The sequence below is a fragment of the Poecilia mexicana genome, unplaced genomic scaffold (assembly GCF_051168715.1).
Source record: "Poecilia mexicana isolate PSO_F unplaced genomic scaffold, ASM5116871v1 scaffold_3, whole genome shotgun sequence".
Classification (NCBI taxonomy): domain Eukaryota; kingdom Metazoa; phylum Chordata; class Actinopteri; order Cyprinodontiformes; family Poeciliidae; genus Poecilia; species Poecilia mexicana.
In genome coordinates this window covers 24,662,341-24,680,592 of record NW_028263372.1, presented here as the reverse complement: position 1 = coordinate 24,680,592, position 18,252 = coordinate 24,662,341, and the positions used below count along the sequence as shown (strand labels likewise).

At 36.3% G+C, this 18,252-nt stretch overlaps 1 protein-coding gene across 1 annotated transcript in view; it reads right to left on the bottom strand.

Moving 5' to 3' along the window:
• Positions 1-1,751: 1,751 nt before the first annotated feature.
• tspan15 (tetraspanin 15) overlaps positions 1,752-18,252 on the bottom strand; it is a 60,854-nt gene continuing 44,353 nt past the window's right edge. The window contains exons 5-8 of the mRNA XM_014995479.2: positions 10,283-10,399; positions 9,861-9,911; positions 9,371-9,487; positions 1,752-4,849 (exon numbers count right to left, since the gene is read on the bottom strand). Coding sequence (XP_014850965.1) covers positions 4,688-4,849; positions 9,371-9,487; positions 9,861-9,911; positions 10,283-10,399 — 447 coding nt within the window. The 3' untranslated portion in view covers positions 1,752-4,687. The remainder of the gene's footprint in view (positions 4,850-9,370; positions 9,488-9,860; positions 9,912-10,282; positions 10,400-18,252) is intronic.

Genomic DNA, 18,252 nt, shown 5'->3' with positions numbered 1-18,252 from the left:
CACCATGTCTGTTTTTGTAAAAATGGGATATAGTCATACAAGGCTGTCTGAGCGCCTGAGAAGCACAAACATTTCAGCTCCCTTCTTCTGTGTTTTACAGTGAAGAAAAGGAGGTGAAAGTGGAAGAAAAGACTGAGATGACTGACAGTGAAGCCAATTAATGTCAGCACAGAGCTGTGATTTTTGAAAAAACACCAAATAACGACCTCATTTTGTTCCGTCAAACCCATCAAACTTCAACATTTGTAGTTTTTACAAGTTGGAAAGCAGATTTTGAAACTGGATAATCTATGTTGGCTTGTTTAAGGATCAATGATTATCTTCAGCAACATGTTAGTTTTGGTTTCATGAATGTCTGAACACACCAAGAGTCAAAGCATATTCCACAAAAACAAGCATTGATAATGGATACAAGTATATTTGCCTTCATCTTTTTACAGGATCAGTCTGTATCATTACACTAAGTTTGTTGGAATGGAGTAAACAGCAGCAACGTCTCAGTCACTTACAAACATCTTTGTAAATGATTGAGCCAAAAAACTCAGAAATTGAGATAAATTTCAGAAATTTTCTAGAAAAAAAACCTCAAACTCCAAACTTTTTAAAGTTAATTTTAAAATCTTTTAAGTCTTTTCCTAGCATTTTTTTTTTTACTTTTGGGGTTAAAAAATATCCATGTTTGTTCTAGAAAATCTCAAAATGTGAGTTTTTTGGTGGCAATGTACTCTTTTCTTGTTTTTGCCATCTAGAATGGCCCTAACACACCATCATGACCCAGCGGACTTTTACAGAAAAGTCGAGGTTGCTGCACCAAATTAGCTTTTAATTTATCCTACTTTGTGTGATATAGCAAGTGTTTTTAAAGAAAGCATCCCAAATCCCATTTTTAAAACTGAAAATAAATTAGTTCAACTAAGTGGTGAATTTGAAAACTTTTGGACGATATGATAAAACCAACAAAAAAAGAAAAATCAGGCTACTTTATTTGTTTTTTTAGGCTTTTTAAAAATCTTCTTATTGGCCCATGAATTACTTTTACCTGACGATTTTGGACACCCTGCTCTACAACTTTGTTTCTTTACTTACTATCGTCTTTTTCTTTCCTCACTCTGTTGCGTGAGCCAGGTTGGTTCCGTCATGGTTTTACGGGGTGAACTGGGACTCCACCAGTAACAAATACCAGAGTGTATCCAGTGAGTTACAAATGGATAACAAGGTAACACAACCAGGCGTCTCGGGACGAGCTGGAAACCCGTTTTATGTCAAACCATCTTGGCACCGTTTAAACCAAACAGAATTAATAGTGGTCATGATCCGATATCACTTTCTGCACTCTGGCACACAAACTGTGCTGCAGAGAAAAGTGACCTCTCCTTTTAGAAAGCTCACAGGATCTCGCCTCTTTCTGGCCATGGAGGAAAAATAACCATCTTCTGGTTGGCGGGGGCCGCGGTAAAATATTTATGGATTTCACTCAGCAGGAAGTCCAGAGAGCAGCAGGAGTGAGAGGAAGGAAGAGAGAGACAGATAAACACCAAACCACTCTGGACACTCCCCACTTATCACTCGCGCTGCTCTTACGTGGAAAGCAGATGAAGACGTCTTGTTTATCCAGAGCCATTTGTGAGATGAAGAGCAGACGACGCTTTGTGCTTGTAATGTGAGCGCTAATGTGGAAACTTGAACAGGCGTCATTACGCCTTAAGTTTTCATCTTTCTCCTTTTCAAGAAACAAAACAACATACAAGTGGTGGGTCTAACATGTGGACATTTATTAGATCATTTCAACACACATAGTAATTCTTAGTAATCTGTTCATACATAGGTTCATGCATAAGGTTTGCTTACTTTGACATGAAAAATGTAGAAACTAAGTACGAAGGCCGCCCCAGAAAATGCACAGTACGACAGCAACCATCATTTACTAAACGAAATGCAACCTTTGAAAATCCCTTTTGAGAAAATGCATCTTTAATCCCATCGCATTCAAAACAGAAGCCAAAACATAACACCATGCATTGGGTTTCACTGTAAATGGTCAAACTACGATATTTCACTTAATTCAAATTGGCACAGTGACTGAGCATTACTGACGAATGACCTTTGACCCAGATTGAAGTTGTCACAGTACTGAGAGACTACAGTGCCATATTCTTGTACATTTTAAATTTACAGTGAATTTTATTGTTTTATTTAACATACATGTGTAATTGGTTGCACTGGATTATATTTAGGAGTAAAATGGGATAAACATCTTAAAATTGTTTGCATTAGCATTATAAAACCATATGCAACAGTCTTATAATAAAACACACTGAAGACTGAAGTTTTAGCTCAAACATCAAACAACTTTCAGAGGTTATGAATATTTTTTAAGGCACTTTGTACACAGATGTGAGACACAAGCAGAAACTACAAAACTGACGGATCTTTAAAGAGAAACACTGCAGCTTTAAGTGGTTTACATTTGCAGCATTTTCTTCTTTGACACGTTCATACTGATACTTTTATCGTTTCTTTATGAAATCCAAACTGTCTCTATTAGTGCTGTGCACGGAGTTTACTGGAAAACAGAAATGTCTTCACAAAATACACATTTTCAAACAGAAATGAATGGAGTGTTACTTTATCTGGAATATAAATGTAGCTTTATTGTTTTAGTAGAAAAAAGGCAATACACATTTAAAACAAATTTAAAAGTTCACAGGTGTAGAAAAATAGCCCCTCATATGTTGTTATTTGCACCATGAGAAAAAAAAAGAAAAGATTTGACCCGGATTTACTTCACAAGGTTTGTGTTAATAAAACAACCCAATACAGATATTCACATGAATATTAAAGTAGTGCAAAATCAGACAAAAAGCTTAAAAGATTTATTTTTAATTAAATTAAATCCCTTTGGATCCCTTCGTCTTTAAATTACCACCAAACCAAAGCCTTTGTAACAAGCGCACCTTAAAAATATGAATCTTAAACATCGCAAAAAGAACTTCAAATGAAACGCGATCGATTTCAAGGTGAAGATGATCACATTCGCTTATTTCAGAAAACTGAAATGCTACAAGCACAAATAATTGCAAGTGTGGAATAATTTATTGGCACCTCAGGTAAAAATGTGAAAAACTATAGAATAACCTGTCAAACAAACATTTTGGAAAAATAAAACCTTTAATTTGAACACATTTATTACAGGATGCATCTATTAAGGTAATTCACTTCTGACACAATCCCTATAAAATAAATTTATTTTTCTGATTCATGCTTTAATTGTTGACTTGAGATCATCTGAACTCCCAGTCAGAAAACCAACACTTCCTGTTTCCCTGGGGAATAAATACAGTGCGACACAGAAGGCGATTTCATCAATCCACTTCTCCCCACGCATAACAATCAAAGAAGTGAAAAGAAACAAAATAAAACAACTAACTCCCTCCGAAACTCATGGTTAGAACATTTTGGGGTCATCAAGTTTTTATAACAATTTTCACAGAGCGCGTAATTTGGAGTTTGACTGATTCCAAAAGATGCCTTTTGTCTGTTACCATGAAAAAAACAAGTATGTTGAGTTTGCTAAACTGAAATCATTTGCTTTTAGTCAGATGACAGTAAGATGATGCTTCTTTGGCAGCTTTGAAATAAAAATCTGAAAACACGTCGTCACAGGATCTTTGAGCAGAAAAATGATGCAAAATAAACTTTTCTTTAGTTCCATCTCAGTTCCCTCAGACCTACATCGACAGAATGGAGAACTTAAGAAAACTCAGGACTCTGGAGAGATTTTATAAAGAAACATTAAGCTTTGTTTTATAGCCAAGAAGGAGGCTCAAAATATTAACAGGAGTACCGACTGTAAAACTGCTATTTTTCTCAAAATAATTATATCCTAATTTAATTTATTTATGATTGAACACATGCATTTAAATTAATGGTTGTATTTTTCTAATTTACAGGAGTAATATTACTCTAGTGCAACTCAGGATGAATTTATTTTAAGGCTTTATGAACATTTTTGGCGATAATTGTGAGCATATGCTGGAAGGAAACCTCATCTAAACCGCCAAGAAAAATAATTTATTATGCTAATGTTGCTTTGATGGAAACATTTGGCTGGCCTGCATCTTAAGCTCAGTCAACTTTATAATTTTTTTGCATTGCATAACAGAGAGATTGTTAGACCTGCTGCACATGAGGTTGAAGAATCTCGTTTTGCATTTGGAGCTAAAATCCATCTGCTACTGTTGTCATATGAAAACCCTGAGATTACTATTTGATATAGCAGTAACCGTGCATTTATGTTTATAATGATTAAAACAGCTAAACCTGATGAACTCCAAACCAACATCAATACCGCATTTTACAAATGTTACAAACTAACCTTGAGCTAAATTGAAATTTAGGACATTAAAGTTCAGGGACAATGTCTTAAATTTCAACAGTCTTTACAAAACTGAGCAACAAACAATTACTAAAGGATTTAACCATGAATGAGGAGAAAACACACAAACATTTGAAAGTGTCATCAACAAAACACCTCACAGATGTATGTAAAGTCTTTGGTTTCTATGTTTATACCCCTAGACAAAATGGAGATACAAACAACAGTTTAAGAAAGGGGAAGGAAAAAGAAAGAGGTGAATTGTATCCATTTGGTTTAGCAGACACGCAGTCTGTCAGCTGGAGTCTGTGTTTACTTATCTGGCATACACTTGTACCATTTGGAAATTCGGCCCCGCTTAACATTTGCGTTGTGAGTCAGCTGCTCCTTCATATCGCTGGACTGCTGGTCCCACTCACTCTTGATGTCCAAGACCTGATTCCTGTACGCCCAGGTAATGAGCACCCCAAAAAACTGAACATAGACAGAGAGAGGCAGTTGGAAGTGAGTGTAATTAATGCATCCAAGGCTGGAATTAATTCGTCACTTTCTGTAATTTAGTCTCGCAAAGAAATCAGAAGTCCTTTGTTTTCCATTACTAGTCTGAAAGTTTAAGCGTTTGTCCAAGTGCATCTCAATAGAATTAGGTCAATAAGAAGTTAGGCAGTGGGCTGGGGTTCCCTGGGGTTGCTAGGCAACGGGCTGGGCTTCTCTGGGGTTGCTAGGCAACGGGTAGTGCCTGTTGTGACGCTAAATTCCGGAGGTTTTTGGAACGGGTCATTTTTAGACACCAAAAAACATTAACTTGCTGCCAAAAATGAGCTGGGGGATATTTTTTAAGTGCTTGGTCTGTTTTTGAAATTAAAACATTGATATTAACACATCTGTTTGAAGACCGTTTAATTTTCCTGCCTATACCAAAACTTTTTCTTTTTTTTCCTAAACCATGCCCTTGTCTTTGACATTTCAGGTTGCCAGGGTAGATTTGCTCTAAAAAAGATTTCTGGAGATGGTATCCTAATTGCATGGCTGACTTTATTAAATCCAGACTGCATCCAGCATCAAAGTGGGCTGGCAGCCTTTATGTAATAATAACCTGTGTTTGTATGACCTTAAGCCATTTGGATTATGTGTGTGTGTCTGGGTGAGCGTATATGTAGAAATAATTGTGTTGAATGGGTGTATGTGAACAATGCAGTTGTTAAAGCTGTGGAAGGAAAGAACAAAGAGGAGGTGGCCTCGACTCCAAAAGGCCGCAGCACCGCAGGTATAGAGACAAAAGGCAGTGCTTAAGGCCAGCCTGCACCCCCACACAGGTAGAGCATCAATAAAACTAAAGTGCAGCAAAGACGCAAAACATGAGATGAAGAGGCGGGGACTCAGTGCCCCCAAATTTCTGTACTGTATAGGGATCCAAAGAATATATTTCCAGAATTTCACTGAGTTTACATATCTTGTCTGTTGACCCTTTGCACATTCTTCAGAACCTGGACATCTAAACAACCTAAGCCTGTCAACAAACAGACACCTGTAGCCTAATATCGCTTCCATTTGATTTCACTTCAAAAATGGCCATAGGATGCTGTGCAGTCGGCTGCACAGAAACGGATGAAAACAAGACTTGTCGTTTTATCGTATAACTTTTAATGAAGAAAGATACAGCAATGATGGACAGCAGCAGTCAATCATAGTGACTGTCCTGCTCTTGGTGTGAACACTTTTTACAAGGTAAGAAGATTAACATTCATATACTTTATAAGTAGTTATGATTAGAAAGATATCAAATATTGATTTATGGAGAAGGTACAGGTCTAACCATTGGTAACCATGGAAACAATGCCCTACCATCACGGAGCCATGTAACGTATGAGAAAAACTGGTTAGCATCTCGTCTTTTGTACGCTTTTAAGCCTGCTCTGCTGTAAGGAGAAACATGTTTATGACATGGTGACATAAATCATGTGGTAAATTCAGACAAAGTTGATAATTTCATCAACACGTTAAAGGAGGCAGGAAGTACGGGTCGGTTTCTAAGCTAACTATTTCAATCTTCTGCAAGTCCCAACATCTATGAGCCTCAGTCAGGTGCGTTACGTTCAAAGACAAATTATCTCGACACAAACAAGTAGAAACCATGAATAAACTCCCAAAAACTCTGTTCAGTACTCCTGTCCCTCACTTCTGACATCTGTTTTGAATGATTAAGTGAGGTAGTTGCAAAGGGTCAATCGGTACTTCCACAGAGTGAAAGAAGCATATTGTGAAACATTTCAGCATGCTGCTGAACATCAGCATACAAAGAGCGAATAATGATAGACTAATGATAATGATGACTAATGATAGACTGCAATCGGAAGGTTGTAGGTTCGACTCCAGCTTCCTCCCGCCACATGTTGATGTGCTCTTGGGCAAGGCACTCAACCCCAAATTGCCTACCAAGCTGTGTGTGAGCGTTTGTGAGTGCAAATGGGTGAATGTGACTCCACTGTAAAGCGCTTTGAGTAGTCAAAAATGATTGGATAAAGCACTATATAAGTTCAGTCCATTTATTTATAATACACTTTGCATCTGTGCTCATACTGTTTTTATTTCATTGCATAATAATTGTGTTGTGGTGCTCTGTCCAGTACCTGCAGTCTGCACTATTATATAGCTTAGCTCGGTGTCGTATCGTAAGTGTTTCATATCAGTCAATATCAATAATTATTGATAATTTGTTTTGCTTTAAATTTCTGAAATACTTTCAAACTTTCCTGTTTTACCTACAATTTCCTTTTGAGCTGTTGTACTCATTTTCTCATTTCACTCCAAGCTGTTTTTTCTTTTTTAAATTACTTTTAAGTAGTTATGAGAAACAGTGGCAAAACCGTAAACTGCTGCGGTGCCGGTTACCGAAAGGTTGTTGCTAGGCAACCATAGAACAAGTGAGTTGCTAGGTAACCAAAGAGTGAGTGAGTTTCTTAGCTGGCCATGAGAGGTTGAAGCTTTTCCTCTGCTAACTACACCCCAGAATGCTTTGCATTTGTGGATCAGGGTTCAGTGAAATTATTGAACATTTTATCAGACATTATCTATTGATATTGATCACATATCTATTGTGATATATTGTTACGGAGCGATTTTGAATATTTAAAATGTCTTCAAGCTTTCTGAAATTTGAGAGGGTGTATTTACATTGTTACGCCATCGTCATATTATTTGAAAATTGTCTCAGAATGACAATATTATTGTTTATCATTATAATTTCTGGGGCAATTTACCATCCAGTAAAATCTGTAATTTTGACATGCCAGCACAGAAACTCTATTTTGCTCCAGGAAAGAACAAACCAGCAACAATTATTCATAATCGGGGTTAAAAATGAACTTCTTTAGGATTTAGTTGCTTTTGTAGGAATGTGTCAAATGCTCAATAAGTCATGTTGCACCTGCTGCAGATTTCCTCTGAACAATACACTTGATTGAATTGGGTCTTGTCACTTGGAATGGAAATGAAATGAGGAAAATAAAAATCTTCTGAGTGACGGAACAGATTAATCAGTTTTGCGCCACCTGAACATAAATAACGGTAATGAGAAGAACCCATTATGTGATATCAATGACTGCCAGGCGGCATTTGCTCCACATGGCAGAAACAGCTTGGTGACAACCAGCAAGCTTCTTACAGTCGCAGCCGATCAACATTCATGTATTCATAGCTGTCAAAGGGACTCATATCTAAATGCATTGTGTAATTTTCAAGAAGATGTACAAGGGCAGAAATGTCAGGAACAAAAAAGGTCCCAGGCGTCTTGCATCCAAACCGCAGAAGACAGATATTTAATGCAGAGTGGGTTAGTAAGTGTCTGTCGCTCCAGAATGGTGATCTGACAACATAATACAGTATGTATGGAAATGCACAGAAAATGTAAATGAAATGAAGCAGTATTTTGTTACAACTGCCCTTCTGTTTCTCTCACTGCTGATTAAGTGGAGCCGTCGCATGTTCAGGGGAAACGAGGGAATGTATTTTCTGACGTTTAGTCATCAGATTTGCATCTCAGGCTGGGAAATACAGGCAAATGTTTGATCCTAGATGTGTTTCTGAGTCACAGATGTGTTGAATTTAAGCTACTTTCTTGAAATGCCTCCTCCTCATCTCGCTGTGATTCGTGAGGAGGCTGGGACAGGCGTGGGAGGGGGTTTGACGAGACATTTTTACACCACTTGGGTTGGGTAGTCAGAGAGCCTCGAACTGTCGGTGGGTGTAAAAGTAAACAAAATGATATGAATCAAAGTTCTATAAAGTTTATGTGGGATCTTAAAGTATTGCTTTACAAATAAAAAATGTGAAACATGTAGAATGCATGTAGTTTTTCATCATTCTCATTTTGATGGAAACTGGAAAGACCGAAATTATTGAATAATGAGACCAAAGCTGAACATTTCCTGTCTAAATACAACATGCTGTCTGTAAAGAAAAATACAGTTAAACATGGTGGTGGCAGCATTATGGTGTGGGGAGACTTTTTATTTTAGCCGTTTCATTTTGTTTTCATGCATCATCATCATCAGATTTTATTTTAAAATAACTGGTTTAATGTTTTTTATCACAATTACTACAATATGAGATACTTCAGTGATGCAAAACATGCATCAGAAAAGCTTTAAAAATAATCAAAGTTTTTCTTTACTCATTCATCTTAAAAATTTAAATGTGCGCAGTGATATAAATGTAAAGGTATTCATATTTAATGATGTTGATAATCGTCTTGCAGTTTATGAAAATCTGAAATTGTTTCAGACAGGCTGCAGTTATCCTGGTGTGTGTTTTTCCCCACTCCACTTTTTCCTTCCACTCAACTTTCCAGTATGATTCTTACAAAGAGCACCTTGAACAAACAACTTCTTTAAAAAATGATTTAATATGTTTATACACAAATCGGCTTTATGTGGGCTGTGAACATATTAAAATCAGCTGTGGGTGAAAACGTGTGCTGTGCAGTGCATTTTTTACCTGAGGCAGGAGGATAACCAGCAACAGTATAGCCATCTTTTTATAGTTGTCCTCCATCCAATGCACGAACGCATGTGAGCAGCCTCTCACGTGGATAACTTTCATCGCATCTTGCCGCTACAACAGAGGAGAAAACAAGTCTATAGGCTCCTGTATTTATAAAGATAAATGTCAAAACAAACACAGTTTCCTGTCTTACAGAACGTAGAACTTCCTGCCTTAGATGTTGCCTTAATTTACTACTTATAGCTGTTATTCCAACTTATACTAAGCCTTGCAGGGATTTATGAGTTGCTGGAAGCACAGCAGAGGTTACGGGGTTATACCCAGCTACCACGGAGACAGGACTTTTAAAATATTTGCCTTTAATTGGCTCTTTAATGAGTCGGCTCTGTATGTCCAGCAAGAGAACAGAAAACAAGATAATGAATTGGAGGAACTCTAGTTTAAAGAATTTTACATTTATGTTGATATTTCTGTGATCGCTTACCGTTTCATTCAAGATGTGGTGCCCACACAGAGTGTTGACCACTTCATTAGGCTGGTGAGATGAGAAGACAGAAATAAATATATATGCATTTCCTTCATAGAATGTAAAGAAAAACTTTCTGCAGAAGTTTCTCTTCACACTTATAAAACATTAAGAGTTCAGTTGCTGATGACTTGAATAGTTTTCCTGCCTCTCCCAAACTCAGCTAACAGATTAGGAAGATAAATTATTCACAGGGTTTTCATAAAGCGTGCATTAAGTGTTGTAATTGTTTAAGCAGATAAAGGTTAAGTGCCATTGTAAAAGCTCCAACGAGTCACTTCTGGCTCTGAACTAATATGTAAAAACCGTAACATGGAAATGCTGCTGTAGCAGTATTTGCTTGCTTACCATCGGTTGTGGTTGTAATATTTCATGCTCACCTGGGTCATAATACAGCAGGTGTAAGGGACTCCACAGGCCAGCGGGCCACGTCCAGAACATTTGTGGTATACGTTGACTTCCCAGTCTTTAAAATCTTCACCGCCACAACACTGAAACTGGCAGAGACGAGAAAAAATGTCAGAAATAAGAGGAGGAAAGGTGAGAGGAAAAACAACAGGCAGAGAGCAGGGTTTCCAAAATGAAAAGGTAGAAAAAAGGCGACGAAAACTGTTTGGAAAACAGCATTAATTTCTGCTGAGCTGACGAAATGCCTGCAACATTTCAGGATGAAATAAGCAACAATTAAAGATTTACATATAAATGAGTGAATGTGCTTCTCTGTGCATCTGCACAGGTGTTTGAATAGCTGGGTGATATACTATAGATATATACTATAATTGTAGCTCCATTTAGCAAGTCATTCACACTATTCTCACGTCCAGTGAGAGATTTAATTACAACAATTCTACATGGAGCAAATGGCAGTTCACTGCATAAACCTCCCATCATGTATTATATCCTGAATGAATATGAAAACAAAATGAACGAAGCTTTCAGTTTGTCTTCTCACCAAAAACACAAAATCCACATTCTCTGATCTTTGCTCCACATTCAGCTGACATGTGACAGGAACAAAATGAACGGTTCCTCCAGAACCAGTAAGTGGAAACCAGCTGTAATTTGGTTCACAGAAATAAACAACACCCCAGGATTCCCATTATTGCTGCTTCTTTTTAGGTGTTGCTTGTAAAACCCCTGGGAAAAACAAAACATTACTTCACAAGGAAAATAAATGAGTTCCAATAAGAAACTTAAGGGAGGTAATTGCCTTGACCAAAGAGTTGGCCATTTGTTCGTTGGACTGTTATCAGGTGTGATAGAAAGTATTGATTGTTTTTTTTAGCTTGAAAGTCAATATATCTCATGGTGAAACGCAGCGCTAAAGGAAATGCAAAGTATTCAGATCTGTTTAGTTTTTCCAAGGTTTGGCATTTAACAACTACAAACTCTAAAGTATTTTACTGAGATTCTATCTGATACATGAAAACAAAGTAGCACATGAATATTAAAGAACAAAAAGGAATATTTATTTTTCTCTAAGTGAAATGCTAAAATAAGAGTGGGATGCATATGTATTTCACCCCCTTTTACTTGATACCCCTAAAATAAAATCCAGTCCAAACTGGATCACATCCTTCATTTGATGGCGTATTATGACCACTCTAAGAAAAAAATTAAATAAAAGTCATAAAATTATGAGAACAAAGTATTGCAAGAATTAAGTCGTACGAGAATAGAGTCAAAATAATATGAGAATAAAATTGTAGCATTATGACTTTATTCTCGTATTATATTGGCTTTATTCTCATAATACTGTGACTTTATTCGCTGAATATTTTTTTTCTCAGTATGGCTATAACACTCAGTTGTACCTTCACAAGTCATCCAAAGAGTAAAAGTTAAATTAAAAATTAGCATTGTAAGCTTTGAAAATCACACAGAGCACAGTTCAGTTCATCATCTGAAAACGGAAAAAGCATGGCACAACTGAAAATCTACAGAGACATTTATGTGTTTATCACTTTTAGCTGCATTTATTTGCATGAAAAGAAGTCCATAAATAAAGCCTTCTTGAACATTTTTCATTATTCACCTTCAGAGTCTCACATTAACCAAGTACGCTTAAAAAGAAAAAATATCGGCACAAAAAATACTTAAAGCCAATCCGAGATGCAACCAGTAAAGCATTTTTCTCAAGGTAGCCTTTCCACAGTATTTATATCCTTAACATTCAGAGATAAGCTAACATTATTTGGATACTAAACCTGTGGAAAAGGAACAGTGTTCTCAGTATTTCGACAGTGTAAAATGCTGGCACTCCAGTCGTTTCATTGAGCTAACGCTGTGTCTCTTTATGAATCCCTTTCTGAACGTCAGCCTCAGAGTGTAAACACGGACAGAAATGCCGGAGCGCCACAGTATTAGCTCAGCTTGCCATTCAATTACAGAACCAAATATTTCACTGAAGAAGAGAACCGCAGACAGAAGGAGCGGAAGAGACGAGATGTAAAGAGATATGATGAATAAAAATGAGGAGACACTCTGCCAGTCGTAAGTAGTGTACAGGTATGAAGCCTGCATGCTGGGACGTTTCTCCCACTTCTCACAAAGTTATTTACTTCTGATTGGCTTGAGACTAAAAAAACAACAACAAAAGAGTAGCATACAACAATCATGGTTTTCTCTTTTTTTTAAAACTAAGAATTACAAATCAGATTTTAATGGCAGTAAGTAGGGTTGGGCAATAAATCAATAAAATATATTGCAATAGACACACAATATCTGATCAATACACATCTGATAGAATGTTCAATAATTTAACTGAACTTTGATCTAGAACTGCAAGACATTCTGGGGGATATAGCCAGAGAAAAGGCTTTAGCCGCTCAACCTCTCACAACCAGCTAAGCATGTTTAATGGAATCAACTCACTCACTGACTCTCTAGTTACCTAGCAACTCACTCACTCACACTCTGGTTACCTAGCAACAACCTGTTGAGTAACATTTGCAGTAGCAGTTTAACATTTCGCCACAGTGCCTCATAACTGCTTAAAAATAAACTGTGGACAGAACAAGAAAGTTTGGCAGTATTTCAGATATTTAAAAACAAAAACAAAAAACCAAAACTGATCAATAACTAACAAAATGAAACACTTAAATTTTGATACATTTCTCAGCTATATGGTCCAGTCCTACTACAGATATATGTAGAAATGTTATGCGCATTAAAAGTGATTATAAGATTAAAAAGCATCTGGACTCACCTGATGTGACTAATTGTTCATGTCTCAATCAAATCTCACAGCAGTGCCCTTTAACAATGTCTGGCTCTACTGGAGCTACAGATCAACCTCTTCTTCGTGTCATCTTTTTCCTTTTTATCTTTCTTATAACAAGAAGAAAAATCCTCCTCAGAGGTCAATTACTAAGAAAAACTCAAACTAGTTTGGTCTTCAGAGAATTAAATAATTTGCAGACGGGTTGGCGGAGGACTGATGACCTGCTGTTCACTGTCGGAGTGAAACATGGGGGATCCTGTCCCAGCATTCATCATTACATGGCACCAATAAAGCTGAATTATGACTGTGTATGATTAGAGGTTGAAGACTGGACTAAACTCATAATAAAGATATCAAATAATTCAGTTACACATAACGAGCTTAACTTCCAGTTAATCCTCACCAATTAGCTGCTGAAGTTGTTTCTACATCAGTTAGGAACTATCATTAAAGTTAGCAAGAAATGGACAAATCTGTCAAAACAAGAAATTGATTCCTAATTTTCTGGTCTGTAAAAGTGACATGTTGCATGAAGATGATGGTTTCTTTTTCCAATAAAAAATGTGGCCACTTCTCACATTGTGAAAAGCAAAAATCCTGTGACCAAAACTCCACCAAGAATCAGAAAGGTAATATAAGGAGGAATATGACCCAATAACAAAGAGATACTATTAAGGTCCTCCAACACATTAGCAGAGCCACATCCTGATCACCTCCATGCTAACCTGCACTGATTTCTGCAAAAAAGAGCCACAATGAAGTACTAAGTGCATATAAAATTTGTATCATCTTCAATGTACTTGTTTAACAGTCTTGTGTAACTTTTAAGTTTACTGAGATTCCTGACATTTTCCAAGACATTTCCAATAGCTGAGAGCCACAGTCATCAAGAGTTCATCATCACTCGATAATCATGAATCTATGTAATAAATGGGTTTCATTTTATTCACATTACTGAGCCATAAAGACATTATTTACCAGTATTTAAGTTCCCCTGCAAGTCATTTCAGCACATAAGATGATTATGTCTGTGAGGTTTTGTTAGTCATGATTTTTTGAGTTTAGTTCATTGAGGTGAACTTTATTTTCTTGCCTATTTAATTGTTTCATACTTTTGGGGTAAATAAAAACCCACTTTTTGAAGTGAACACCTGTGTCCTCCATGTTGTACTGCTTCGTCACCAATGTAGAAATACCATTGGTCAACCTTACAGAGATCATAAAATTGGTCTGAATATATAAATGAGTCTCCTTCTGTAAGAAATGCAAATATTTTAGATTGCCAGTGCAAAGTAAAAAAATATTTATGTCTTGAGTCATGTCTTTTGTGACATAAAAGCCTGAAGGTCATAGGAAGTAAACAGAAACTTTACAAGAGCAGTGGCAACAAATATTGAATGTTTCATACACAGAGATGCTAATGAAGCTAAAATAACAGAGAAAAACTACAAAAACAGTCTTTCCAGTTTTTACTGTTCATATTGATGCTCTGGAGTTAATACTGTAGCACAGCTGGCTGCTGCAGGAAGTTGAAAAAGCAGCAATTTAAAACTCATGAGATGAGCCATTGCTTCATAACAATGGCCAACATAAGCATTAGCCAGAAAACTGTTGTGGGACCACTGGTTTTTAATGTTTTTGTTGTGGTAGATGTTGCTTCAATAGTGGCGAGTTACAGCCACCAAACCAAAAATGCTCATTTGGCATTGACTGATTACATGCAGAGTTGAAGTTAATGAAGCAAATAACTCTACAGTTTTGATATACTTAATAAATGTTTTGCAACATTTTATTTTCTTGCATATCTGGTGCAAAATATTCTACCATTGATTAATTAGAAGCTTGGATGCAAATGCTTGGGGCTATTTAAAAACATCAGACATTAACAATGTGTGCCTCTAATACAAGCAATTGTTGCCCTTCTTTTTCTACAGCATATTTCATAAAAAGTGCATAAATGATGTGTGTATCATTAAGCAACAGTGGAAGTAAATGAGCAGCAACTATGGCCACTTAAAAGAAGTTTCTTATTTATAAATTATGGGCAGAAAATGCATCAATACAGCTGTTAACATTGCACTTTAAGGAAGTTCTTCTAAAACATTATCAGTCATCTTATCAGATATCACATCTTGTTGAATCAATTACAGGGGAAGAAGAGCAACAAGAAGCAAACATATAGTGCAGCTGCACTATATGACTAGCTAAACAGGGAAGCTCTTCAAATTAATTTCACAGTCGTGTCTAAAGAACAAGGCATGTTCACAGTAATAGAAACCAAGTCGGGAGAGACGTATTCGAAAACACAACAAGGCCTTATAAAGTCAGAATCCACAAATTGTTTATATTTTGTTCAGATGGGCAGATCTAAGGTAAAACAAAAACACCATCACACCTGTTTTAGTTGAACCCAAAGCGTTTGACCCAAATCATGCAGCTTAAAAGACAGTCGTACTGAATTCAAGGAAAGATTCCTGGGATTTAGGAAACAGAAATAATTTGCGTAATTTAAACTGCACTAAAACAGGAGAGGTTTGGTTTAACTTCAGACAGTGAGAAAAAAAATGTGGATGTCCATTTTATTCAGTGTTTGTGTAAATATCTGTTTTCAACTGCATGTATGCAGGTACATCCTAGAAATATAAAATAATAATAATATGTCTTTTTAAGAAAGTGAAACTTCTGTATTACATAGATTCATTACACATAGTAATGAATCTATTTCTTGTAATGTTGATGATTATGGTCCACAAATTGTTGCTTTTTAAAGCTCATATTTCTGGATTGGGGCTGTGGAGACACCAACTGCAAATTAAACACAAACGTCTCGCTGTGATCTCTGAGGAGTATAGATCTATAATTCAATGAAAAAAACAGCTCGTCAAAACAGGATCTGCAGCAGAGGATCTACAGCAACAAACCACGACTAAACCATCAGATCAAATGACTCATGGATGGCTGCAGGCGGTACTAAACCCACTTCCTGTCTGATAGATGGGTAAAATAAAGCCTTTTGATATTAGATATTAGACGCAGATGTTCAATAAGACTGATGAGTTGACTGATTTGTTGCTGTGTGGTTGTGAAATCTTCTTGAAATACTTTTAACCCCACGATTCGTCTCCATTTAAATGACTCATGAATTTTCAGATGGTGATTATTACATCAAAAATGGACCAAAGAAGAAATGTGTAGGAGAGAAAGTATTGGATTTGAGATCATCCAAAGATTTCCACAAATATATAGAGAACACGCACACACACACACACACGCACACACACACAAACACACACACACACACACACGCTCCAATTTGTTCAGAGTTGAAAGGATTCGACTCCAAAGCTTTAAAAATACCTTTATGAGATCTGATAAGAGCAGATTTAGCCTGTTACAGGTGATGGGAGAATCTTATAAGGTTTAAGTTAAAAAACCTTTTGTGGCAAAACATATTGAGTTCTGCTGTAAAACCCAAATACATTAAATGACCAGGATTTCTCATCAACAGACGTTTCTCTGTCCAAGTGGGTTGTAAGAAGTTAAGAGACGGCAAAACTGGGATTTATGAGGTTCTCGCTGTGAAAGATTAGTTTAGGGACCAAATAAAGGAAAAAGGTAAAGTTTGAACAACTCAAAAGTTTGGTCTCCGATATACAAACTAGACTAGAATGATTCAGATATTGAGTTTCACTGAAATGAAAACAAATCAAAACCTTCAGTCCAGACATCCAGAGAAATATTTGTGTTTTTAGGGTTAAAATTTGCTTAAAACCAACCAAACGTTTAAAGAAAATCTGTTAAAATGGAAAAAAATGGTAATAAATTTCAAACTAATCAGACTTATTTCTGTAAATCTATAACATCTAATCTTTGACTAATTAATAATAAAAAAGATAACACACCAATAACAATCTACTACAGATTAAAGCAGGTTTTTATGATAAGTATTGGAGGTGAAAATACAAACTGATACAAACCAACATTTATAAAAAGTTATTAAAGTTTTTGTGGTTTACCGTTAAGTCAGGAGTGTCCAAAGTGTGGTTTGGGGGCCATTTGTGGCCTTTGAAATTATTTTGTTCGGTCCTGGACCACAAGTCAAGAATGCCAAAAAAATAAAAGAATGCCAACAAAATAAAAAATAATTGGGAAATTGTCTGTTTCAATAATACAACTGAAGCTCTTTTTCATGTTTTGGGTCTAATAATATACAGATTTTTATATTAAAAATGTGTTTATTGTTGAGCAGGTCATTTTTATTTTTCCATTTTTAATTTAATTAATTTTATGGCTCATTAGCTGGAGTGTCCCAGTTTTGGCCCACAGGGCCACTCACAGAACCATAACTGGTCATTATGCAAATTAAATTCAGCTGGACACAATGGGAAATGATCTAAAAGGAAGTCATTAATTAATGTCCAGAGTTTATGGAGGAAAAAACAAGTCTTCAAGATTGTTTTAGTTAGTTTTTCTGACTAACCAGTCAGAAGAGAAGCTGCGTAATGAAAGAGCTAATGTCACACTAAAAAGCCAATTAAAAAATAAATTATTCCCATTTATTATAAAACACACTCTTTGGATTGGAAACTAAAAATGCCCACATTAATACTAATAATAATAATTGTAGTCAGAATGCTGACATAGTTGTTCTCACTTTACAAGCAGGAAGGAATAATCAATAAAACTAATTATGGATCATTTTTAAGCTTCATGATGTTAGAAATTAGTAAAGTAAGATTATGATCTTCAACAAAACTCTCTTCAGTCCCATATGTGTGGAAGCATGGAGATCTTGGAACGTCACTTGCAGGAGTAAGTCTACTTCAACCCGACACCTGGACATGTAGACATAGTCCTGGTAAGTAAATGTCAAATCTCAGGTGTTAAATAGTTATTTGTCAATTCAAATGTTTCTTTGCACAAACAGAAAGTGCTTGCTTTATGTTGTGGAGATTAGCCTCATACTGTCAAAACAACTCCCAATCAAAGGGGACATGAAGAGGTTACACTCCGTTTTCCGCATCATCTCCAGACCATTTCCACTGATTGGGATGTTAGCAGATTTCAAGGTCAAGAAATTTGAATTGCTGTTGAGAAGTATTTTGTAGTGACAGGCGTTTGAAGTCT